Source organism: Rhea pennata, chromosome 6 (genome assembly GCF_028389875.1).
Source record: "Rhea pennata isolate bPtePen1 chromosome 6, bPtePen1.pri, whole genome shotgun sequence".
In the NCBI taxonomy this organism is placed as follows: domain Eukaryota; kingdom Metazoa; phylum Chordata; class Aves; order Rheiformes; family Rheidae; genus Rhea; species Rhea pennata.
Window position 1 is genome coordinate 38,600,288 of NC_084668.1, and position 27,648 is coordinate 38,627,935.

Consider the following 27,648-nt stretch of genomic DNA (forward strand, 5'->3'; position numbering starts at 1 on the left):
AAGTATTTGTATGCACCAATTGCCCTGATGGATGCTATAACCTGATATGGATAGGAGTTTGTTTTCTTTCTGGCACTTGCTCAGTGGAGGAACTAACAGTCTTTCTCTTCTACTGAGTCTCTTTCAGTGAAACTTGAGACTTAGATGTTTTGGAGACCTTTATAATTTGTTGTGGTGACCAGTGGTTTCAAAATCCTCTTTTTCGTTTTGAGATGAGAGAAAGAGGAGGAAGGTACACAAAAAAGATAGTGAGATACTGTTAGCCTTATTGCATTTTTTGAAAGCAGAGTAATCAATGGACTGAATTCACTCCTATTTTAATTTGATGCAAGATGCGCTTCCTCTTAACTTCAGTTAGTACACAAAAGTGCTCTAATTTTAAGACACAGAAATATTTTCCTAGCTATTCCCTTACTGTGAAAGAAAAAGTTCTTAACAGAGGATTTCCTAGAAATCCTGCTGAAGTAACAAGTGCAACCTCAGCAATAGTCATTTTCTACTCACCATTCCTTTTGGTTGAAGGGAATTTGCAGCTATTGATTCATAGTCAGGTCCTTTTTTAGCAATTTTCACATGGCAACTGTTAGGAAGGGTTGGCACAGAAATGGTTGTGGTAAGAGTGAATGCAGCTACTTAGCCTGGAGCTCCCAGCTTTTTGGCATTTTAAGCTGTGACTGATCATTTTGCTGTGCAAAACTAGTTGTGTAACAGTCTTGAGTTAGTGAAAGCAACTGGTCTTTGGGTTGAATTTGAGATTTTGGTAGGAAGTCATGGCATCGTGGTGTCTCCGACTAATTGCTTCAGATTTCAAAACAGGTTAGCAGAGGACATAAGGACCTTTGCACAGGAATGGCTTTACCTAGACAGTAAAACGATTGTGATGGTGAGTCATGCCAATGTATGTACCTAATGTATATGTATTTTAGAACTCTTGACTTTCCAACCAAATCTAAGCTGGTGACATTTAGGCTGCTGATAGATAAAGCTGTATGAGGACCCTAATTTTGGAAAGAACGTGCATAGCTCTAGCTATTACAGTGTCTAATTAAGGAAATATCTGCCGATCCCACAAGCTCTTATGTCCTCTATCCAGAAATGTATAATTCTTTAATTTCAGTGGGTACTACTTGCAATGATAACCAGAACTCTAGGCCTACAAAAAGTATTAATCGTGAAAAGGTAAGTTTTGCTGAATTCAGGTAACCTGTTGAATGACTGAAAATAGTTCACTGTAGGTTGTGGTACTGAAGCTAAATTCAGCTCTGAACTCTAGATATATTTTACAATACTTCATTGTTTCAATGACCAATGATTTATAGGCTTATTCTATCATATGAGTAATTGCTTTAAAATAACCTTGAAAGGAGATTTTCATTATTGTTTTCAATACATGAGGAGAAAAAAAGCAGAAAAAAAATCCAAAGCGCTGCTACACTGTAGAAATAATTTAAGATGAGTTCAATAGTGCTGTCAAACGTTTATGCTGTAAACAGGATTTAGACAGATGTAGTCAGCAGGAGAGGATTTTTTTGAAAATTAATAAAACCTTCTGAGTCCATTCTTCTATTTAAATAACAAACGAGCTATTTTCTTAGCTCTCATGTATGTACCCTCAAGTAATGAATCTCATGCACTTTAATGCGTGCTGGGAACATTTTTTGTTTATTAATACCATAGAAGTTATATTCCATGTGTCTGTATCTGCACTCTCACTGGTACGCATGAATACTTGGAAAATGTCTAGGAGTAGCAGACTGCTGTGTACAAACTAGGAATGCCATGTTGATGGCGTTCCATCAACAAGAGGAAGGTCGGAAAACTGATATGTTTTTTTTTTTAAAGAAACATTCATAACTTATTTTCCTCTCTGTAAAAAACATGTTTTATTTTTATTCCTTTTCCTTTTGTATTCTATTTTAAAACTAATGTTTCTAATACTTTTTAATTAACTAAATCTATTTAATTTTCTTTTAGTCTGCCATTGCCAACTTTTGTTATATATTGCTTTTCATTCTTAAGTACACAAACTGCATTTTGTGATCAAAGATGATGTTTTGGTCTAGGTCCACTTACATTATTCCTAAGGGACTGCTGTGACAAAGATGTATACCCAGAAATGCAAGGCTAGGTCCAAGTGACCCATTTCTTGGGCAACGCAGCAAACAAACTGTGGGGCCTGGGCTGGGGATCGAGACAGTATGGCTAGAAAACCCACTGCTGATTGCAAGCCAGACGAATGGGCCTTATAAAGCTGTTCTGGGTGGTTAAATGTTTGACATAAGTAAAAATAATGTGATTGAAGCACCAGCAGCCTCAGAGGTCTGAGTCTGGAGTCTGTCTGCCAGGGCATCCCCTTGGCATCGCACTGATAGTCTGTAACTGGCAGCTGAAAGCAGAGCACTGTCAGTGCTGTCTCTGTGTCAGCTAGCAAACCACAAGGCACGGACACAGAGTAAATCTTTCCCATCAATGTACATGTTTGAGTAGCTGTTAATTAAATCTGATTTTACTTTGCTTGCTTTACCAGTCTCCAGGATCAGTCAGTATGTTCCTCCTCTTCTCTATCTATTTCTTCATACTCAGAAAATGTTATTACTGCGGTATTTAAAAAAGTCATGTGCTTTGCAGATTGTGAAGAATGCTTGCCCTCTTGAAGGATTTCCAGCATTATTTTAAGATCTGAAATAATGAGTTAGAAACAAATAAGTTAAGTTCTTCCCTCTTAATATTATGAAAAGTAGGTAACTGCCAAAGATGCATGCGTATCATCTTGGTGCAGTTAAGATATTTTCAGCAGTTATTATTTGGGGAAAGGGAAGACTGACTTTATATTGATGTAAACATGTAGCACACAAGTTTAAAAAATGGAACTCTGTTTCCCTTTTTTAAGATTTGCAGGTAAATATGTATCCTTTTATTTTTAAAAAAGGAGGGGGGAAAAAAAGAGACCTCCACTTGATGCTGCAGGTTCCAGATTGATGTAAATCAATGTACTTCTGTTGATGGTGCAATTATCCAGTATTGTGTTAGTGGAGAGCTTGACTTTCACAGCATGTGTGGACCCAAACGGGTCCTGTCGTGAGTCTCCAGGGAAAAGGTTTTTTATGAAGATTTGTGGCTAGTCAGACAATTTTTGTTTCATTTTTTCTATGGAGCAGTGTCAGGGTGGACTTGAGTTTACAAGGGACAACAGGAAGATCTCCAGGGCTTTGTACTGTTGTCCCTCACCACCTTCCTCCTTACAAATAGTCCTGTCCACCCAGTGTTGGTCCTTCTGTGATTTGTCCTCCATCGTTTTGAGAGATAGGATGGACTAGTGATTCTAACAGCTACAGTACAGAAAATGAATGAGTTTGAAGTATGGATTAATGCTCTGTGAGGTGTAGATAGAGGAGAGGTAAGCGGACTTGCTACAGAGAGAGGCCTGTGGCCTGTGTTACTCCTGGACATTAATTTTCAGTGCTGAAATAGTCTGTGCTGGCTGAGGTTTCCATGTTAGTTATGGTGCAGGGTACTCGGAGACTTTGAGGGCTTTGTGCCGTGGCAGCTGCTGCTGCTGAGGGTCCATTGGGTTGGTCTGGACCTAGAAGAAGGAAGGAGAATATCTAGTCGTTCTGCTGCTGGAAAGTAGCTGCGTCTCCGTGCAGCCAAATTTGTAGGACGGATATGCTTCACGGGCTTACAAAAAACTCCCTCTTTCCTAGAGTAGGGTGTTGCAGTACACTTTTTCTGAGGACAGAGTTGTTCTGTGCTTCACTCCTTTTATAGGGTAAACCCTGGGACCTGGAGGTCTCTGGAAGGGGATGCGGGAAGGGGGAGGCTTTTTTTCCAGCTTGGACGGAACGGGTGATTTTTGTGTCGGAGGCCAAATCTGAGTTAACTGGGATCAAAGCCTAACTACTTCAATGAGATTAGTATTTGGCTCATGGTATTTTAAATGAAAGCACATCACTTAATAAAGAAGTGTTCTTTATTTCTGCGTGTTTACTTCAGTTCGTGAGATGATCGTATGTAACAGAAGATTTGGTATCCCTTAAACTTGTTTTTGTATTAACTCTATTTCCAAATAATCCTACGCTTGCTTTAAGTCTGTCCGGTGCTAATGTATTAGTTTAATTTTTGAACAGTGAATCACTTTATTCAGTCTACAGAATGGAAAAAAGTAGAAAAACATTCATCTCAAAAGAAAAAAATCAGATTTATTGCACTATTTCTTCTCAATAGCTACCCATGCTTAGCTCAGATTACCTTCTGTATATAAGAACTGTCACACTATTACCTTAAATGCAATTTTACCTCTAAATCTTATCCGTTGATTTTTATATAAGTTACTTTGTGATAGTCAGGAAAGCAACGATTGCTTTTTTTCAAGGTAAAATGGCTTTTAAGAAGAAGGTGTTGCCTACCTGTGTGTTTTTGAACAGGAAGTAACAGAGTAATTGTAGAATCTTAGTCGTTTCATTAATAAATACGCAGTAATGCATTTCTGAATAAATACTAGTTTTTAAGTTACTCCCTTTGAAAGAAGCATCTGTTTTTTGTCTGTTGCATACTTCCAGGTTTTAGGATGAGACCTCCCAGAGAAGATATTGGACATGTAGCTTCATGCCATTTAAATGACTTTGTGTGTTTTTTTTTTTTTTTGCCTCACTGTTAGCCAGCAATTGAAATCACATAAAGTTTAGATACAAGCCCTATCGCAGAAACAGCGAACAGTAAGAAAGCTGGATTTTTGTAAGTGCTCGGCTCCTGTTTTTGTTTACGCTAGGTTCCGAGCGCTGCGAATCTGCTGCGAAGTTCTTCGACGGAAGAGCCGCAGGGAAGCGGGTCTCAGCGATCACCGTCCACGTAGTACAAGCGCACAGCGTTGATATGCAAAGCGTTCTCCTATATCTGGGTAAATCACAGCTCTCACCCAATCATACTCACGAATAGATTCTCAACATGTGTTGATTTTTCCAAGGAGGATTTCTTTTTTCTTTGATGTTAATATCTTCATTCTGAGAAGAGAATTTGATTTTTCAGGGTGCTTATGTGAGCAGCGTAGATCTGTATTTTCGAGAAATTTAGCTATACAAACCAGAATATAGATTATTTATTTATTTTTAACTTTGATGTGTTGCTGACTTGAATCTGCAGGGCAATGGGAGAGGTATCTGCTGGGGAGTGTCCATTTGAGGCATGAACATGTGCGTTTATAATTATGAATATGCTTGCTTTTCTCTCCCCTTACTGCCGCTGTGCAGCCAATGCATCTCGAGTTATTCAGTGCTGAAGGTGCAGAACATGCTAAGAAGGGTTTCGGAATAAGCGTTTCTAGTATAGGCATGTTATGAGCAAAGTATTTCGTTTGGTGAGCCTCTGTGAACCTTTTCAAGAGGAGTTTGCTTGTCATGAGCAATTTGCAGAAGTTACTGGAAAGTACAGAATAAAAATCCTTATCGGGATGGGTCTGTCTGGAAAACGCTAGGGAATATTAAAAGGCAGATGGTTGAAAAGTGAGAATAATTGTAGTGATAGAGAGTAGTAAGTCATGTTCTGGTATGGAGATAAAAGGGGTTCCCACCAAAATTTTCCTGCAAAGTGTCTTTTGCCTTTACAAAGAAAGAATTTTGGATTTTCCGCACCAGATAAGAATAGTTCTTATAGTCTAATCCTCCATGACTAACCAATGTTGGACCAAAACTGACAACAGGTGATAAAATAGTACACCTTTTTTTAGAGACCAGTGGCAACTATGTCATTGCAAGTAATCTGATAAGGCAGTGATTGGATAGTATGTATTTTGTGTCTATACTTAAATTTGGGGGAGCTAGAGAATGGAGAAACATGTTTGTGTCCATGTAGCATATGTGTTTGGTGGTGGGGAAGCAATGCAGGGGACACACTGACACCTGGAAGTTTGGTAAATACTTTATCCTAGTTTTTAAAAGGATTCCTGAAACTATGGTGTCTAATTTAACGTGCGTGTGACCAGCACTGTGTTGAAACTTGCCAATATATAGGGTAAGTATTTGACCTCCAGATGGAGGAGAAGATGGTATTGCAGCATTGATGAGATCCTGTGTGTGGTTATATCCTTGTTGCTCAGTTTTGTGACCATTGCCTTTATATGTGGGGAAGATGCTGGTGTCCTACTGATGCATTGAGGTCAGAAATGTACTCATGTACTTTGCTGCGTTCAGTCTATGTATGCTGGAAGTGTTTTATTCTTACACTAGAAATCAGGTCTTTTCAGGATAGGAATAGATGCCTATTTCCTGGTTTTTGGTCATTTTGTCTATGACCTTACCCTTGGTGATTCAAATCCAAGCCATGCTTACGGTAAGGTGTATGGGGCAGCTTTTCTGTGCTTTGTAATTCTTTGCATGGTATGCTGTTCTTTCCTCTTGCATGGATGACACATTTCTCTTTTCAAAATGACTTCCATGATTCACCTTAGCCAACATGTGAAGTGAGCTTCAAACGTTGTACCTGATTTTTTTCCCTTTTGATTCAAGGGCATCTTCCACGTGTAGAATGCTTTAGAAAGTATCTTTATACTGGAAAAGAATTATTACTATCTTAGGTAAAGAATTAGTCTCTGAAAAAAATTAACTTCAGTTCTGAATTTTGACAGGTGAATTTATAGCAAACTTTACAAGCAGTAGCTTTCTGCAGGATTGTGCTTGGAAATGTAAAGTGTGTTATTTCTGCCATAGCTTTTCATTAATATTGTACTGATGAATTTAACCTACCAGATACATCTTAATAAACACCCTCATCTTTGAGGGTAGGATCACAGAGGCACTTATTTGCGTAGCGTTCACTTCTCATGATTTGGCGGTTTAGCAACGGTTGAGCAGAATAATGCATCCTCCTGCTTTTTAGCAGGACTGCTCCATGCCCGTGTCTTGGTAAGCTGCCCCAGAGAAGAGCTCTTCCGTGGTAAGGAACCAGCTTGCTTCCTGTAATGGGTAATCCCAGGATATCTGCAGATTGTCATGCTATGTTCCACTTCTCATGCTTGTTTTTATATTTTCTTGCTGTAACTGAATTAGAAGCCTTAAGAGCTCTAATTTTCCTGCTCTGAATGAATTAGAAACCTTAAGAGGCCTGGTTGTTTTGTGGCACTGCACCCCTAAAAACTCTTCTACGAAAAGATAGTGCAGAAGCTCAGAGTGAAAGCAATTTTCAGAGAACAAATTGTGCAGCAGTAATCTAGTTTACTCTTCTCTGATGGGACAAGATCAGATAAAGTGGTTCTGTATTGGATTGAGATGTCCTTGTTCTCCCCCCCTCTGCTGCCCTCCCCTGCCCAAAGAGATGATTTGATTTATTTTCTCAGTGCTTTTATTCACTTTTGTTTCTGGAAGAAAACATCTAAAGAGTGTCTTTATAATGTCTGTTAGAACAAGTACATCAAATTTGCTATTGGAGGAAATACAGTTTGAGAACATTCTAAAGGCCCTGAGTTATGCTTGAGCTCGTCTATTGATCTGGCAGCCCTATAGCTGAATTAGATCTAGTTGTGTTTTTTTCATTGTAACTATTTTAATACAGCAAGGAGAATTCTTTATTTGCAGCAGTATGGCATCTTTTCAACTGTTTAACGTTGCTTTGCGGAACCTGGAAAACCGGTGATAAGGTAAAGGTGTGACGAACTGACGTGCACAGGACAGATGGACTGACCTGGGTGAACGAACAGGCGTACGTACACATGCACATACAACACACGTAAGCAGAGCTTAGTAAATGTGATTATAGACTTATGGATCAATTGTAGGTGCTTGTAAAATCATAATTCTACCTTTTGGTACTCACGGCACCAGAAAATTAAATTATACATATGATACAGAAACTTTTTCTCCATTTTTAAATAATTTCTTGGATAAAATTTTATTAGACTTGGTTGTAATATCCTAGACTAAGGTGTTAATAAAAACTAACGGCCTCAGGATGTGTTCTATGGCAGGTTTTTGTATTGTTTCTTAAGCAGAAAAGCAGGGTAGTGTGTAAAATACATTAATCTGTGCCTATTGTGTTATTTGGCAGGGGGCCACAGAGGGCTGTCAGCACAAGTAGGTGCAAATTAATGTGGCAGTTCTCATGCTGGAGTCGCGCTGCGTTAATACAAGGCTTCGCAATAGATAATGTGAATTTTGAAATGTGAGTGTAACACGTTGGGCTCTGCAATTAGAGCAGCTCATCGTGACGATTGCCATCGTGCCTGGGAATTTGGGCCAGTCAAGTCGCCTTGTTTAGCATGCTGGGTTTCTAATGAAATACAGACAGGCAAACTGGCACAAACTAGACTTGCAGGTTGTTGTTGTTACGGCCAGCTGAGGTGAAAGAAGCAGCCTCCTGAGGAACCGCATGAGCTTAATGGATGTGCGTGGGGTGGGTAGCATGGGTGGAGAGAGCTGCTGCATGAGGATTGCAGCTGTACCTTGTCTGTGAAAGCAAGGGCACAGGGGGGCCCACAGGAGGGTAAAGATGGTGTGAAAGAACAGTAAGGATCTGTGTCATTACACACTGTGTATTTATTTTATCAAACTTCTATTATGTTTTTGTTTTCCTCTTATTTCCTATGATTTAGCAGTTCCTGAAAACTGTGTCTATTGGTATTTAATGTGTAGACAGTATATAATCTGTATGTTGATTGGTTGCATTTGTGAACTGACAGGATATACATATTTTTCAATGTTTTAATCAAGATGACAGACCCTAGATGGTGTTATTGCCCCATTAAACCATCTACTCTACAAACAGGGGGAAGACCTCGCAATCAGAGCTCTAAATCGGCTTTGTAGATTTGCCTGCCTGAATTTTCAGTGTAGGTCAAGCGTGCTGAGATCATGAAGCCAATTCCTTAATTTACCAGACAATAAATTGAGCCTCTCAAGCAACGAGAGGCATGGTACATGTGAGTGCCATGCAAGTGTTTGCCAAAACTGTATGTGAACATTGTATCTTCAGTGCAAAGAGTTAACATTGTCATACTATGGTTTGCTTGTATTTCTGCCTCTTCATTTTTAGGATTTCTCTGCTGGTTTTGCTGTGTTACTGTCTGTGCACTTATTCAACCTCTACCTGTTTTATTTGTCACTTAAGCTGAAAAAAGGGATGGGAAAGTCTAGCTAGGAAGGATAACCTGGGAAACCGGGTGGGATGTGCATGAGGGACAGCTACCGAGCATCCTTAGAGACCACGACGGTTGTGTGGGGTTCAGGCAGGAGAGGAGACATCACCTGTACTGCTGTAGTTCGGGACTGCAGCAGGCAACAATTTCTGTGCTTTAAGAAGAGGGTGGGCAAAAAATGAGGTGTTTTGCCTCTGCCATGAAGAGGGGCTTCAAGGTAGGAAGGGCCTGCTTAGGCCTAGTTTAGTTGCGCTGAAGGCGAGCAGTGAAGTGAAGCAGGGTTATCCCAGCTTTCCATCCTGGCTGCTGCTGGATGCCTTGTGGGTCTCCGGGCTCTTTGGTATGCAGTGTCCTTGGATCAGGCCTCCTCTGGGCATCTTCAGCTTTTGCCAGTCCCACAATGTAGCGGGAAGGAGGATGGTAAATGAACTCTGGATACATGGTTTCGATATAGTGACGTTGATTCCTGTTTTTGGTAGGTATTTGGCAAAGTACGGTTAACTCCTTTAAAGACTGCATTAAAATTTAGGAAATGCTGAAGTGCATTTAAATGCAAGGTCCGATAGTAAAATAAGTGGATGAGTAAGACTCCTTGTAAAATAGCTGTTGAGATCCCCCCTGACATGGACAAAGCAGTAGTGGGGATGTAAATTCAGAATGATTAATTTTTACAAATTTGGCTTCCCTTGTTAATTCAACGTAAAGCTATTCTTTAAAAAGATCTTACTCATTTCAGTGTTGCTGTGAAATGCAACTGCTATAGTGGTTGATGTCTGGAATCAGGATTCGTGAATGTGACTTCTGTGTCCGAGTGATGCTGAATTTCTGTTTCATCGCTGGTAAATCACATAGCCTCTCTCTACCTTCAGTCTGCGTTAAAACTCTACTTTGACATAACTGTGCCTCTGCCACCATATTTCTCACAGTATTTGGATCTAATTTCATAATCAGTTTTACATAAAAATATATGCAGATAATCTGTATGCTGAGTAAATATATTAACACGATTGAGCACTGACATAATATCCTTGCAACCTAATTGATTTCAGAGGAGTTGGAAAACCAAACTCTCATTCATTTTTTTCCAACTATACAAACTTTACATAGACATTAAAAGATTATTAACGAGTTTTGTGAACTTTTGCTTGATCACTGTTGGATGGTGTCTCGGTTCTGTATTGACATTACAGTGATTTTCTAGTGGAATACATATGCTTAAATTAATGCTTGTCAGTGTTTCTGGTAGGCAGAGAGACTTCAGTGACTGGAAATGCCAAGCTCCTTGAACTAGTGTATCTCATATCTATTGATGTGATTTGCTTAATGGGTAGCTTTCCATTTCTTAAACAAGAAGACGACCCTATCTTATACTTTAAGGCTAATATTACAAAGCTATTTAATGCTTTCCAAAATTAGCAAACTGTATTTCTTACTAAGTGAAAGCAAGCAGATAGATGGGAAGGTGATTAATAATAGCAATAAACGATGGAGCTGAAATTTTATTTCTTTCCCAACTGTAGAAGCCTGTAGTGTATAGTGAGGTGATCTTAATTTTGACTGTCAAACACAGGTGTCTCAGCTGGATTTCTTTACATAGTATCCAGTGTGCACTCTTAGAGTGCTCTTCTGTGTTGAGAGTACGCTGTTTGTCTCGGTTATTTCTGTCTTATCTTGTACCTCGTCAGAGTTTGGACTGAGCTGCTCCAGTCATCACGGTTAGGAGTTAATGTGGCCAGAGTGCATGGCCAATAACCTGTGGTTGAGCTCAGGCAAGCACTGTAAGACAAGTGACGATGCCAGGCAGCTTCTGCTCTTCCCTCCTTGCGTGCCCAGCAGAAGGTAAGCGCAGTCCGCTCCTTACCTCGCGCAAGTGTTTCTTAAGAAATTTCTTTAGTTTTCTGAAGAAAGCATTTAAGTACAGGATGATATGGTTGAAGTGATACTAAATCAATATACTATATTGAAGTTTTTGAACTCTGTTTGTCCGGAGTTGCTATTGTTTTGGCTGGGATAATAAAATTGCTGGTCATGAAAACGCTTTCAGCTGGAGTTCTAATAACCTGTGGGCTGTGATTTTAACAGCAGCCCACCTGACACTTCATGTGAGAAACCACAGGCTACTTTTTTTTTAAGAAGTTAACATGTTCAGAATGATCTTGACTAGCTTGCACTTTTCGTGTCTGCAGACTTGTTCACACTACAGCAAAAGCAAAATTCCCCCGAATGCGGGATCTCTGTCAAAGCTTTCTCAACTACTGCAGATACTAAACTGCCACATGAAGGTGTTATCCTATGAACACTTGGCCTTTCATGTTTTGTTGCCTCTTGTGTGTAAAGCATCTTACCAAGCTGGCGATTCCACAGGGTCAGAGCTTGTTATTAGTGACTGGGGAAGCAGTAACACATTAAATGAAGGACTCGTCAGGCATGACTACAAAATGTACAGATGCTCTTTTTTAATAAGAGCGTGTTAGTAAAATTATTTTTCTGGTCTCAAGCTTGAAGGAAAAACGCTGCTATAATTTGTACTTTTTACAAACCTCATTAATGTCAGGTATTTTGCTGTATGGGCTGTTAAGCAGATGGCTTATCCTGGTATAGATCTCATTAATGAAGTTTTTGATGCCTTGGTACTCTATAAAGGAGACTTCATGACCTGTCAGTCATCTCTTACACCTCTGTTATTCAGTAGAAGTATGTTGCTGCTTGGGATTTTAATAAGTGTTGTTTGCTGCTCAAGAGAGGTCTCTGTCCTGAGCAGGCTGGCATAGGTCTCCGTTCGGAGTTACGGTACCGTGGAAGGTGGCATAAAGCGGCAACTGGGTGCAAGGGAAGTGCAGTTCATCTCTTTCCTGCTGTAGGCAGAGGTGGTGGGAAGCTCTCCGAAGCAGAAGCGACAGTTGCGTGAAGCTCTCGCTCGGAAAGCTGGCTGCCACGTGCAGTGGGAGCGAGGACCGGAGCGAGCTAGCCAAGTAATTCTTGTCGCTGGGGGTTTCTGGACAGAGCTGAAATTCTCCTTCTGGGTCTGAGTCCTCCTTCCTTACCAGTTCATTTGCATTGTGAGCACCTGGTAATCCAGAAGTTCAGCTTTGTTTTTAATAGCTGAGCTGCCTCTAGAGGAAGACTACTCTAAGTATGAAGCTCTGCATTCAGACTCTGCTAAATGCTATGAATTTGAGACTGGCATGTTACAAAATGGTTTTGGAAGAAACGGCTTGATTTGGGTTAATTGGATGTGTTTACATGAACAGTTATTGTTCATACTACTGTAAATCTTAAAAGAGCTGTTAGCATATTAGGAAAATTATCTTTAAATTTAATAAATATACCTTTTGTGTATATAGGCACTGAAAAATAGAGACTTATACTGTTTGGATCATATCTAGAGTTAAACCCTCTGGCTGATCTGCAATGCAGGAAATTAAACTTGACATTTCTCCCTATTTCTCAGATGAATTTGTCATAGTTTGCTTTAGACATTATTATTTGAACATTTTTTTTATTTTTCAAGGTCCAGAAATGCGTGGTTGTGCTTTGTCATTTTTTACTTTTTTGTAATGTATCATATGATTTCCATCCCCTATTTAAACATGGTACAGGTGCAAACAGTAGTAGCCAGCTGGCTGACCATTCTTGCTGGTGCTGAATACAAAAATAAGCTTTTGTTACTAAAAGAAACTTCATTTTAGAATGCAGATTTCTGTTTTAAAGTCTGTAAATCTGAAAGTACTTTACTGTCACAAATGCTTGCTTACAAATCCGTGTTAGGTGAGCTCATCAGTAACTGTAAACTGACATCAGTCCACTAAACTAGCTATGGTGATTTTATGATTTTTTTTAAATAGATATACTTGTCCTGAGAAGGGATGTATGCATTGTGTGGTGGCACTGTTAACGTTTTGAAGTTGAGAAGAAAAGTTAAGTTCTGTTGAAGGATCTTAATATTTTGAGATTGAATGCCTTTCAGAAAGAAAAGAAATCCAAGATTGTGTTTTCTGTGAAAGAAAAATCTTCTGAGCTGCTGCAGATGTGTACATCTTGCAGGTCTTGTAGGCTCCGACTTCAAAGTGTTCCTTCAGGTAGGCAGGGTACCAAAGACCTTGGTGACAAGCTAGGAAGAAACAATTAAAATTCCATAAAATATTTTTCTGCCTTTCACCAGACCTTTACTAAATTTAACCTGTCTGCACGGGACTTAGATTTTTTTCATGCTCAGCTTTAGAGAGGCTGGAAGAAACTTAAAAGGTACAATTTTCTCAGCAGATCTGAGAATTTCGTGTTTGAAGGGGAGGGTTTTTTTTTTTTTTTTTTTTTCTTTCACTGCTTAGCTCTTTGCATGTGTAGAAGAGCTCATCATAATTCCTCACAGTAGCTGTCTTGGTAGCACTAGGGGAATTGCTTGTTATGCATACGACGTTCGTCTTCCTTCTACCTCCTCCTCCTATCTGCTTTTTTGTCTCTTCTGTCTCATCATAGTCTTAAGCTGTGAGCTCCTGGGGCAGGGAATTTACATGCTACCTTGCACACTTGACTCTCTAGTACTAATTCGGGCATCCAGGAGTTGCCGTGTCTAAAGAAATAAACCCCATGCGTAGCAGCTGGTATTTTTTTTTTCCTTCATATTGAAGCAGAAATTCACTAAAGGTACCTTTTTAATTCTGGTACTAGCTCGCCCCTTTTCTACTGGACTTAATCTTCCTGAGAAATATTCAAATAACGTGCAGCTTTACAAGGTTGTGTAGGCTTTTCACGAGGTAGTATCAAGGCAGATGGCAAAGGCTCTGCATAAATCTAAGTTGCTTGGTTAGTCTGAAGTACTGTTCTCTCTGAATATACTGACAGAGAAACCCGTCTGGCCAAATTATTTGCTCAGTAATGGTTTAGATAGTGTGAGTGTATTTGTCAGCATCTGTTGCAGCACTAAAATATACGTGTGGTTTTAGCTTTGGGAGCCAGTGGTCCTGTAAACTTCTGGTACCTCTAGCCTACTATTTTCTAAATGAGATTTTTTGCTCATTTTCCCCTGTTTTTACATAAGGTTTGTGAGGAAAGGGCAATGGGGACTTTATTGTCTATGAAAACCACGTGCTTCCTTCTAAAGGCTGATGGATATACTTTTCTTCTGCAACTCTGCAGGAGTTGGGCTGCGCTAAGAGGTTTAGCGGAGAGGCTGGCTGGGGTGTAAGGGGACATAACGTGTTGAGGGGGCCCTGCAGTGGCATCAATGCGTTTGTTCGGTGGCTGACTTCTGGAAATGGTGCCTTATGTCACCTTATAGCACCACGTCTGCTGCTACCTTTTAGCATGCTTTAAGTAATGTTACAAATTTTAAATGCATCGACAAGTAAACCATTGGTTACGAGGTATAAAACTGCCTTTAAAAGATTGAAATGGCCCGTCTGTGCTCCATTCCTACGGCCTTCTGCTCAGGGTTTAGGTACGAGCCTTTGCTCTGAAAGCTTTTGGGCCCTAGCCATGAGATATTCAGGGAGAGGGGAAGCTGCTGCCTTGCACTTCAGTCTTGCCAGATTTTTTTTACTGAGGGAAAAACAGAAAGATGATATATATTTTTCCTCTTAATTTTAGTTTGCCTTGTTTGTGCCTAATTTTCCTTAGCAGATGTAACAGATTTTAAAAAGAATCTATCAAGTAGAATCAAACTAGTATTCAGCAGCCGAAGAACTTAATTTGTTGTTTTTCTTTGGAACTGGGTCTTTCTCATACTGGTTGAAGCCATAGTCCTGCCGAATGACGAGCCCTGGCCCTGCTCCTGTGCAAAACGAGTGCGATGGCACCAAGAGTGCTTGTTCGGAAGATCATTTTTAGAGCAGACCTAAGATGCAAAGGAAGCTTATCTTGGTCTGACCCAGGCTGCTGATGAGCTTTTACTCCTCTCAAGGTTCTTAGGGGGACTATTAAACTGTTAAAATACCCTAATGAATTTTCTAAAGCTTCATTTAATCTAAATGGAGGAAGGGAGAGAGGAATGTGTATCTCTGTATCCAAGTAATACGGCTAGTGTCATATCACTGTCACTTCAAAAAAACACCCCTAAAAGAATACCCCGATTAAACCTCAGCTTCACTTGCAGGCTCTGAAGCTTTGGGGAAAGGAATAGTTTGTGCACGTCTCAAGTGCTGCAGCCAGCCCTCCAGAGAGTTCATCCAGCCTCGGAAAGACTAGTTCTGTGCCTCTGTTGCAGAACGGTGTTTTTTTTGTTTTTTGTTTCCGCCACACCCCCCCCCCCAGCCCCTTTGCCCACACTCTAGTTAATGTACAGGCTGTTCTCTTCATTTGCTTTGACCCACCAAAATCAAAACTTCACAATGAAAAAGAGTCTAGTGAGGCCAAATTTAAAGTATCCCTTTGCTTGGGAAAACGTATATATCCTCCTTGGAAGTCATGCTTGCAGAATATCGATGTGGCAGATTTCCAGTATAATGAAGTGTTTCATGTGGGCATAAATACAACTTCTCTCTCTTGGGTTTTTTCTCCTACTGTATATCTATGGCCACAGGTTAAGAATCCAATTAAAATATTGACTGTAATAAAATTAATATACCCTTGCACCGGAAATGTCTAACACAGAGGTTTCTAAGAGAGTCCTTGACACCTGTAATCTGCACTTAATTGGAAATTGCTGAAAACATGAGTGTGTGAAAGGGGGTGAGGTATGTGCTTTTGGTGGTTGGCTTGGTTAGCTTGTCTTCTCTGGCAGTACTAAAAACCATAAAATTCTTTCTTTTCATCTTTAACCTCTGGCCTTCACTAACATGTTGCTGCCCTTCATAATCAAACCAGAGTTTCACGTAAACTGGCAGTCAATACCTGAAGAAGTGATGCTTTATCAACAGGGAGAAGTAGATTGTGTTTTTACTCTCCTGGTTTTTGTTTTTGCTTTGTCTTATTTTGCTTTTATTCAATAAGACATAGAGGACAAAAATGTAATTTGGCTACAAACTACTTCTAGGAAGGTGATATATTACAAAAAAAAAAAAAAAGAAAGAAAAAAAAAGAAAAGAAAACACTTTGCAATAAAAGATTTTTCCTTGCTAGAAGCATCAAAACTATGGGTATTTTCACTGAATATCCTGAATAACACTAGAGTAAACATCAATGTTAGACATTCTTACGTGAAATAAGAACTTTCATTTACTTGTTCCCTCCCCCCAGGAGTGTAAATATCTCTTATATTTAAATGTAATTACATTGTTTACAGTTTTACAGTGATCCCTGGTTGTTCTTGGTACAAAAGATATAATAGGAATGAAGGAAAGCATTTTTTTTTCCATATTTGTATTTTTTTCTTCTCTAATTCACTGGAAGCTTAGGCACACAAAGACATAAAATCATGCCTTTCAGAAAATTCAGTTAATGGTTTCTGTTGTGTTTTATGTAATCTCCTAGTGTGGAAAATGTAATTTCCAACTTTGAACCATATATGTAGCGCGGTGATTGATGCAGCTACTGGCATTGAGAACACCACTTAAACTAAGTTTCAGGTCAAATTTAGAGTGAGCGTAAACAAGAACTTGTAGGAGTGTACTTACTGAAATCAGGATTATTATTATTAGCAAATGGATATTTGTATTTAATTTTATACTGTATTTTGTACAAAGAGACATGATGTGAAGTGACTTGGCACAGAAAGAGCAAAAGCAAGCAGCATTATCTCTATTTTACACATCAGGAATGGAAACATTATACCTGGTGTTTGCGTCATGTGCAGTGACTGCTGTGCTGAGTAGGGCTGAAGGGCTCAACAGTGTCAGCATTAAGCTCAGGGCTTGTAACTCAAGGTTGCGGAAGACGTGGCTGAAAGCAGTACCTGCTCTGTGACTTACTTAAAAGACCATTCTTCCATCTTCTCAGCTGTATCTGGCTTGCTTCTGTGGAGGTACTTTTCAAGAAGGTATGAAAATTTACCCTTTGTATTTGCACATATGTCCTTGAATAACCTCTTAATTCTCAGAAACAACTGTGGTTTTAGATGCATTGATTTTTAAGACTGGCTGTCCTAACTTCAAACCATGCTTTCTCAAGTAGGACTTGAGCCCCAGAAATAAGATTAGAGCAGATCTACTGCTGGGTTATGAGGATTTTTTACAGACTTATTCCTTGGGGCTACCCACAGTCTACTTAATAGATGGTGGCGAGGGCAGACTCTGCTATTTACTTCAGGTAAAGGAGGAAGGTAGTGTTGGGGATGAAACTGCCATGTGTGCAGCAGCACACCTCAGTGGTGTGGAAGCAAAGAGCTGAGAACGAGTCAGTGGGTGAAACTGGTCCTGTGCGAATACATGTGTGGGTTAGATGAGTTGGCAGAGGAGTGGATTGAGGTAAAGCTCAGAGGGTTGTGATCAGCAGCGCAGAGTCTGGTTGGAGGCCTGTAGTGTCCTTCGAGTCAGCACTGGGGCTGGTTTTGTTCAGCTTTCTCAGTGACCTGGTGAAGGCACATTGCTGCCTCAGCAAGTTTGCGGATGATACCAAAACGAGAGGAGCAGCTGATACACCAGAGGGTTGTGCTGCCCTTCAGAGGTCTCTCGACAGGCTGGAGAGTTGGGTGGAGAGGAACCTTGTGAAGTTCAACAGAGGCAAGTGGAGGGTCCTGCACCTGGGGAGGAATAACTCAATGCACCAGTACAGGCTGGGGGCTGACCTGCTGGAAAGCAGCTCTGCAGTGAAGGACCTGGGAGTGCTGGTGGATGACAGATTGACCATGAGGCAGCAGTGTGCCCTCCTGTCCAAGAAGACTGATGGTATTCTGGGGTGCATTAGGAAGAGTTATCAACAGGTTGAGGGAGATGATCCTGCCCATCTACTCAGCCCTGGTGAGTCCACATCTGGAGTACTGAGTCCAATTCTTGGCTCCCCAGTATGAGATAGACATGGACCTACTAGAGTGTGTCCAACATAGGGCTATGCAGATTATTAGAGGACTGGAGCATCTCTCACAAGGAAAGGCTGTGAGAGCTGGGCCTGTTTAGCCTGGAGAAGACAAGGCAGAGTGGGGATCTTATCAATGTCTACAAATATCTTATAGGAGGGTGTTGAAAGGATGGGGCTGGACTCTTTTCAGTGGTACCAAGCAATAGGACAAGAGGTAACAGGCACAAACTGAAACACAGGAAGCTCTGTTTGAACATGAGGAAAATATTCTTTCCTGTGAGAGTGACGAAGTCCTGGAGCAGGTTGCCTAGAGAGGCTGTGAAGTCTCCTTCTCTGGAGATGCTCAAAATCCACCTAGATGTGATCCTGTGCATCATGTTGTAGATGATACTGCTTGAGCAGGACTTGAGGTCCTGCTCGAGGTTGGACTAGATGATCTCCAGAGGCACCTTCCAACTTCAACCATTCTGTGAATAGACTGCTGCTCCTGGGGTTGTTCATGGTGATTACTGACCAGTTGTTGGCTCTTACTTTAAAGTTTTCTCGTGTTAGTACACTCACCAGTTCAGAGTTTAACTGCTTTTGTGATATTATACTCTCTCACGCTGTTTACTTGCCCACTTCTGCCAAACCCGTGTGCTTTTGCCTTGCTGTGAGGAAAGTGTGGGTAGGATTTTACTAACTTGAGGGAACAGTTTTGCATCCAGATTCATTTAAGCTATTCTTTAATATGTAATGGCATGATTTTGTTTTGACAGATGAATGTTGTTTCTGTAGATCTGCAGTGACACTGCTCCATTTTGACTTTGTGCTGTCAGCTTTGTACATTTATCTTGACACTGTTGTATTTTATCTTGATACGGTATTCTTGATTTGGCATTGCAATACCACCTCCATAAGCTTACATTGACGTTCTCTAGCTCGCTTTCTTGGCGTTTTTCAAAGTGAACGAAGGCCTGATACAGGTAGAAGTGGAAGCAATACAAAGGCGAAACTCTGGAGATGTATCAGAGTAAAGGACAAGAGATGGCGTTTTGCAGGGAGAAGCCAGTTGCTGTAGATGCCCTGATGGTGCTTGCAAAGAGCGACGCGATGTGTTGGTAGGGGGCTATCCTCGAGTAGTGAATATATGCTACCAGAATGCTGCTAATACAGCTTTTTGGCTTTATTTTAGAGAATCCAAAGGAGATTTAAATAGGTGTGCTACAGAACATGCGCTGTTCACAAGTTTCCCGTAGTTCGGAATCACCTAATTATTGCCTTAGCACTGCAAGGGTGCTGTTGTGGAGGCAATCGCTTCCCCTTGGTGTTTATTGATCTACAGCTTCACATCAATAATGAGATTTCATCGTGTGATACCTGAGCAGAGACATGATATCAATTCCTCTTACTGCTTTCTTAAAAGCTGGCTATTAATGTTGTTCATATAAGACATAAAGCAACACTGCCTGTTCTGCTAAGAAGTTTAAATTTGGGGGGAGTATTCACCGTATACTACAGGAGTGTTTGCCCTTCAGCATATCTACTCTGTCTTTGCTGCTAAGTGCATCCTGGCTACATCGTAATTGTAGTGTGTATGGGCCTGTATATACCTGCTTGTTATAAGGCTACAGAAGACTGCTTTGAAAACCTCAACTTATTCACGTGTTTTGAGATGTTTGTGTGGTTTATGAATTGCCTTCGGTGGCACTCTCGATCCCAGTGGCAACGATTGGAAAGACAGTATGTATGTGCTGTTTTATCCTCCCTATTTTCAAAATAATACGATTTTTGTCTTGGGATTAGGCTTTTATTGCTCCCTTATTGTAAGGGTATTGCAGCGCTGTTGTCTCAGTGAGATTATTCAGCAATTTCCTGAGTTTAAAAATACTTAGGTTAATAAGAAAACATTTTTAGTTGAGATGGGTGTATCATCTAGTACAGTCTGCAGTATGTGTTTAATACAACAGTAGTTCCAATTTTTCCATAAGAAATTGAGAAATCATGTCTTATGGAGGTATAAGCTTAAAATTATCTCTTAAAAATCAATCTTTTGTTTCTTTCCTTAAGAAAAAAGAAATGGAATTTTTTATCAAATGTCTTGCCAGTTTTTCCCCAAATTTCAGAATGGTTTACCTAGATAACATGAAAACAAAAGGATGTCATTAACTTTGCCTCTCTCTTTCTGTTTTGCCATCATCATAAAATCCTGAATCCTACTCCAGAAGATTAGTAAATAAGATGAAGTAATTTAGCTTAGAGAATTGACTAGCTACAGTGCATGAACTGTAATTGTAATATTCATGTCAGTGAGTCATTTCCAGTTATAATCAGCTCTTGAGCATGAAGCACATTTCCCTCTGAAACCCGTAAGAGCTGTCTGAACGCAAATAGCTGGAACTTGGACCTTGATATCCTAGTCAACAAAATATATTTTTGGCTCGTGGAGTGGGGCGGGGGGAACCTCACATATTCCTCTTGCCTTTCTCCCTGAAAGGATTCTGTAAACAAGTAATGAAGATGATCCTTGTCAGTCTGGCAGGGTAGAAGCAAAATTTTTTTCAGCATTAAGATAGCCAAGTATTGGAACAAGCTGCCCAGAGAAGTTGTCTAACCTCCATCCTTGGAGACTGTTTTCAAGAGCGAAAGCTGGATAAAGCATTGAGCAATTAAAGTATTGATGTAGTAATAGCATAGGCTAAAGACATGAAAATTTCTTGAGATCTTGTAATTTTGGGAAAGTAATAAAGGCCCTATTCCTGACTCAGTGTCGATCTTCCTAACCCCATAGCATCACCGCTGGGGTTCTTGGCAGCACAGTTGCAGGCTGGAGGACTTATTTTCCTACTGTATTTCCTACTTATATTTCTTACGAAAAAAGAAATTCCAGACGTGGCAGTTGACAGTGAGACAGTCTTCTTTTTAATAAGACTGTGAGGATGCATCGGGAAGTATCAGGCATAAGATACCTGTCCAAAAGCACTAGTCTGTCTCAGCTCTTCTAAAGTTTCTCTGGCTTTCCACAGTGAAGAGAAGCACCTTGGAATTGAGATAATCGCTTCCTGTGTATATTCTTAAAACACAGTTGTTTGTTAAAGCAAAATACATTAAAAAAAATCCTAAAAATAACAATCTATGTTTTACAAGCAGCCTCATATCGTGAGCTATGTAGTTCAATAAGATTGTACAACTGAAGCAGGAGAGAAAAGAGAAGGCAGGAGGAGAGCCAAATTATTCCAATATATGCCATTACCTGACCAATTAAAGGGATATATTTTCAATACCTGACCTCTGAGAAATCTTCAGTGGAGTAACAGCAAGGACAAATCGAGAAACTCTTTAGAACAGAGTTTAATAGGTACTGTTTACTATTTAACTTAGGTAACAGTGTATGTATTAACCTTTGCTAAAATGTTTTTGTTTAATTGCTGATCTTAAGCAACCTTTTAACATGGTGGGGAAAAGGATATTCTGATAGTAACGGTGATCTTTTTCTTATTTATGGACTTAAAAATTCTTCAATAATTTTTGCTTCTTATTTGAGATTGTGTGCAAGAGCTAATAATGGAAAGTGTCTCTTTTCCAGGCACTTGCCTCTCCTTTTAGGGAAGCGAACTGTTTAGTAGCATTTTGACTCATCGCCTTGTAACTCTAGTTACAGAACAACATTTGGTGTTGGATCTAAATGAATATATTTTAGAAGCGAAATCTTTGCAATTGTCAAATTGTATTCTAGCCCATGGAGTTGTGATTGCCTCCATTTGACACTATGGCTTTTAAATTGATAGATAGTAGTCTGCCAGTAGCCCAGCCTTGAAGATATAGTTTTACTAGAGCCTTGGGATTAGTTCCTTAAATACCTTGAGTTGCAATTTCAATTAGACTAAACTTGGAAGATATTACTGGCCTTCTGCAAAGATCTTTGGAACAAAAGAAAATGAGAAATCACTTATTTTCCAGCAGGCATCTAAATCGCATTTTGTGTTTCAAGTGGTCATGCATAAGCTGGATTGCAGCCAGACTGTACTCATTTTGCTGCTTATACTGCTTAGTGGAAGTGTGAAATATCCCATAAACTTCTGTATAGCTGCAAATAAAGTTCCTCGTGGAGGGTTTTCTTAATCGTTGTTTAGTGCAGAACTGCAGGAGAACTTCATTCTGATGATATTAGTGAGAAAAAGCTGATGTTCTCCAAAGCTGTAGATGTAACAACCATTACAGATATTCTCACTTGCAGTCTGCTCTTTCCCCCGTATTCATAGGTGCCTCTAAATTTGTGTGTGTCTGGTTATGTTTTTTTGTTGTTGTTTTGGGGAGAAGCTTTAAACCATAGGTTTGCTGCTGAAAATTTCCAAATGTAACGTGGCTCTTCTGCTGAATTTACACATTTGGTGTGCTCCTGGTCCTAAAGAGTGCTACTTGTACAGGTCACTGAGACTACAAGAAGTATACAGCACTTAAAATTTCCTAGAATTTTCATTTATGTTGTAGCGAGTATTTAAAAGACAGCTTTTTCTACTGTTTACTATAGGCAAGAAATTGTCAGGCTTTATGCTGTATTTAAACCAGAAGACATCTGTAGTAACTGTAACGTAACAACTATACAACTTTGACTCTAAAGCTGCTTAGAACATATGAAGAATAAAACTGTGAATTTAAAAGAAGAAAGATGATAGGGAAGAAGGGGTAAAAGTGTAAAAGGAAAGATTGTTTAATTAATATACAAGCTCCTTAAAATGTAAGTATGTAAATCTGTTATACCTCAACAGTAACACCCTGTTGCCCAGAGAGGCTGTAGAGCCTCCATCCGTGGAGATGCTCGGAAGCCTCCAGGATATGTTCCTGGGCAACCTGCTCAGGGTGACCCTGCTTGAGAAGGGAGGATGGACCAGATGATCTCCAGAGGTCCTTCCAACCTCAGCTGTTCTGTGACTCTAACATGCTTGAGCATGTGAAGTATTGGGAAGTCTTTGTTCCTATTTTTGTGAATTTTCTTACGGTTTGATACTGATCGTAGGCAAAGTGATGAAATAGGAGCTTTAGGAATTGCATAGTGCAGCAAGCGTGTACCTGTTGGGAGGAACGGGAATATGGCGCAGCTTTCTGCACGGCTTGCAGCCCTGGCAAGCGTTAGGTTCCTTTGCTGAAAGCAGTAACGCAGTAGGCCCAAATCTTGTAATTGTATCTGTAGAAACATTCCTTCCTTTTGAAGCTGTTAAGACTTCACATTGGTGCAATGTTTGTCTTTACGGATCAGCTTGCCAGTAGCCTGGTCTCAGCTTGTATTACAGCATCAATTTTAAGCAGAACTGTCCATTAATCAATAAAAAAAAATCTTCTAAAAAAAAAAAAAACTGCAGAGCCTGGCTGTTTCCCAAATGTGTTAGTAATTTATTGTTAAATGGAGCATTGATTTTTTTTAACAAAACTGTTCCCAAATCATGTAAATTATAAAAATCCTTCTAGTTTTATTAAAGTACTTGATTGCTTTTAGTACACTTTTAGAAAGGGACTGATTTTATTTGTTTTGTAGCTTCCCTGTCTATATGTGTGTGTTTTGTCAGGGGGAGGATCAGTGATCTATCAGACAAAATCCTGCAGTTTTGAGTAAAAGATGAAAATAATGTGATCTGAACATGCCTAATCTCTTAAACCTTGAATTATTATGAAATTGTCCCTTTTTCATAATGACATGTTATAATTTTCCTCTCATACAATCTAAATGCTAAGGGAATTCCTTTGTCACCTCTGAAAGGGAAAACTGATTCTGTAGCAATAAGATTTTCAGATATCTTGAGTCCCATTATGTAAATAAGCAAAAGCCGTTGCGTATTCATATGTAGCAAAAATAACATATGCCCTTCTCTATACTGACCCTAAAATCAGTAGACCGAATTAATCGGCAAAACAGTGATAGACTTGTACAGATAGATGATTTTTTTGGTTCTGTCAGCCCATTTTATCATTTTTCAGCAGAAGAATTTTAAGTTGTGTCTATAGATCACCATGATCTAGCCTTTCTCAGCACCTCTGCCGCTCGCCACCTCACGCCTCGCCCCCAGCGTATAACTGCGCTGGAGAAATGTTTTGGACGTTTGAACGTAAATATGAGTAATGACCACTAATTGCTCAAATGCTGTATTCCCCTAAGTTCTTGGAGCCAGCTGCCTTATGGAGTGAGTTTACTCGTAGTCTGTGAGGAAAATCCTACTGATGAAGTAAAGGCAAGGCAGGTAGCACTTAATACAAAAGGAGAGGAGAGAAAGTCAAATAGCTTTTCCTCAGTTTTTTATTTTAAGTGAGGAGGCTGCAGAGGGTGGAGATGAATAGGGTGCTGGAGAGAGAACAGATCCAAGAAGCTGAAATAAATGATACTTTTTCAGATCAGGAAAACAAATACACAGGAGCTTCTGACCTTAGCTTGAACGTTGTAGCAAAACCTTGCTAACGTTCTCACCTTAAAATTGCCACGTAGGAAATACGACTTTCTCTTCCTGCTGGTTATCAAAATCTTAACAACAGATGTTGAACTGAGGTCTGATGTTCCAGCTGACTTCAATGACTTTATGCAGTATTATATGTTGCATTTGTTATAGAATTATGTTATAGCACAAGTGTTCGGAAACAAATCACAGTGGTCAAAACAAATGAACAAATGACTGAGCCAGATTAACTGGCAAGCTCCAGTTGTTTTCTATTGCTCTATTCATGCAAAACGACTTTAAATACAATGTAAACAGCCGCAAAGATGATTTCATGGCTGTTCTGGGTTGGGAAAACAACAAAGCAGCTCAACTGCACTGAAGAATCTAGCTCAGTACATTTTATGATGAATTTTCCGTGCTTTTTATATGTTGTTTCATCATTAATTAAAAAGAAAACTCAATTATTCTCCTCCTTGTATATGCAGATTAGCATGATCTCTATAGCTAAGTGTTTTAGCCAACAATATTGAAAACAAGTGATAAAATTCATTTATAGCAGTGTAAACCCAGAACTTCTCTTTTTGATCAAAGTTAATTTATAAAGTTGTTCACCTCTCCATTTACACACAGAGCTGCAATTTGAATTCACGCTCTGGCTGCCTGTGATACCTCGGATAAAATTGTCACTAGACTCTTGAATTTCTGCAGCTTACTTATAGAAAGGCGTACAAATTATGCCATTCTATCAGAAAATAGCATATCCAGAGAGATGCCTTTAAAACAGTATAGGGATTTATCTGAGCAAGACTGGGTCAGTTGTACAACCTGAAAATAAATGATGTATGAAATGTGGATATATTAATTTTGAATATAGGCAATTCAGATGTTTTGACTACAAAACATTAAGCAACCTAAGCTTTTAAGTCTTAGATGCTAATTCTGAGCATAATGGATTTGGGGGGGAAAGTACTCCTCCTATTTGTCTCTCTAAATCTATTACTGAGTATATAAAACCCACTTCATTGGACTATAGCTGTTTGTATAACTCGTAATAGAGATGAATTCTATGTTTGGTGAAAAGGGAGAATAACCAGGGGTTTAATATGCTTCCGGTAACGTATTAAACCTGTGTATCTGCTTATGTCAAACCTCACAGGCCAGCGGTTGGCTATATTTTTTTGAAAAGATAATGGCAAGAGAAATGCCTCCTATGAAGTAAAGTGAAATAGTAGAGAAGTTGTATCTTTCAATACTAATGTGAGTTTTTGATTTATTTTTAGAATTAGTAAGTTTTCATTTAATTACTCTAGAACGTCTATCATTAATTGTATAGATTTCGCTTTAAAAACATTTTCAAATAATTGACTGCTTGTGATACAAACTTCATCAGGTATCCTACTGGTGGGAGGGAGCCACAGTAATAAGTTAATATAGGTATTGCATTAGTTTCACCTGTTTTCATGCTAAATAGTACCTTAGTTTGAGGATTGTTGGTTTTAACAGCGCTCTCCCTTGAGCAAGTTTTGTAGATAACTTGGTAAGGATGAAATCTGGGCCAGTGTGATTAAAGGGTTCCGACTAGCATGTCACCAAAGACGTCCAAGACAGTGCGTAAAGGATTTTAAGATAAAGGCTTTCTCATTTGCAATGCTACATTCCCTTTCTAAGGTTCATTAGAACTGCTATTGTAATAAATTGTGCTTAGACAGCTGGAAAATACATTGATTGTAGGGACTGGAAAAGACGTGTAGAGCAAAGGCTCGTTGTTATTGGAATAATGTTTTTGTTACTGACTGCAGATCACATACTGAAGAAGGAAGAAGTCTCATTTTGTAGTCAGGGAGAGGAAACTCGATCAGAGCACGGAAAGGTGAATGCCTGGATCGCAGGAGAGCGAGTTAGAGACAAAGAACGGGACGTGGCTGATGTAAACTGCGTTGCCTTCCTCGTAGCGGGTCTCTGGCTAATGAATGAGTTCTTGCAAATTCTTCAAGACAAATCAGATTCTGTAGGTGAACCGTGTTGGCACGATGTCAGCTTCTCTTGTAGCTTGGTAAAATAAGAGCTGTGCTGATGTGATATTGTAATTGGTAGTTGGTTTTGTCTGTCCTTGGGTTATTCCCTTCTCTGATATAGCACGTAGCATCCCTATGGGCCACTGAAACAAATCTTAATATATAATTTTCAGAGGGCATCTAGGACATCATCTGAGGCACTATCCTGTTTTTGGCTCTGTAGTGAGTCCTTAATTCCCTTAATTCATTTACTTGAAGATTCAGCCCTTTTTTCCTGCCCTCCTCCTTTGCCTTCATAATCTGGATTTTTTCTTATGTGCCAAACTCTCTCTTGCTTTTGTCCATTTGCACAGATAGACACATTTTGGGGGTTCAGTTTTCTTCATAATTATTCCTTTCCCTGCTTTATAATGAGCAGAATATCTTTTTATGACCCGCTAATCTTTTTTGCGTTTCAGGGCATCCTCTTTCTCACCTTCCTGTGGTACAATTGATAATTTTGTAGTTAGTGCTGTTAACTCTAGTTTCTCCTCTTTTTCTATTGCTGCATAACCCAGCTCGTACTGTACAGCTGCTTTTGGCGCTGCTGTTCCAGTGTCACTACTTTCTGTTTTGATGAGGAAATACTAACATACTTCCTAATCTCTTCATCCTTTACAGTCAAATACTTTGTTTGTGTCAGACTGTCAAACCTGGCTCAGTGTTAATGTCTCCCTCTGCTTCTGGGTGTCTTTTCTTTAAAGCTCAATGGCTTCTGTGAAGAAAATTCATTCTCCAGCTCTTCTCAGCAACAGTTAGTAGTAACTTTATTTTCCAACTGTTGAGTACACAGCTCCATCTCCTCATCACATACAACTACCTTCTTTTCTATCAGCCTTACTTGTTCCCTGTTTTTGCCCCTCGTGCCCCAAATGCTATGTTCTAACAAGTGTTGTGCACCTCTAATCTATGCCAAAATGCACCTGTGTCCAGTTTCCGTCTATAGAAACTGTTCCAACTGACCTATAATGATTTCTTGGTCAAAGAAATCATTATTGTGATGTGAATCAGTATTGCTTCATGCTCCTCCTTGCAGCTCTCTTCTCTTAGTAGCGGTGATCATTCATTCCCCCGTCTATCGTAATTTCTGCTCCTTGCATTATTGTACAGTTCTGTGTTTCTGCAGATGCCACTCGAGCTTCTTGCATCATTGGGTTTTATAGGTATTTTCCTTGTCTCC

The 27,648-nt window shown here is 39.6% G+C and overlaps 1 protein-coding gene across 1 annotated transcript in view; it reads left to right on the forward strand.

Annotated features, from left to right (window-relative positions):
• SPAG16 (sperm associated antigen 16) overlaps positions 1–27,648 on the forward strand; it is a 270,139-nt gene that overhangs the window by 128,165 nt on the left and 114,326 nt on the right. The window contains exon 11 of the mRNA XM_062579355.1: positions 13,494–13,501. Within this exon, the coding sequence (XP_062435339.1) occupies positions 13,494–13,501 (8 nt within the window). The remainder of the gene's footprint in view (positions 1–13,493; positions 13,502–27,648) is intronic.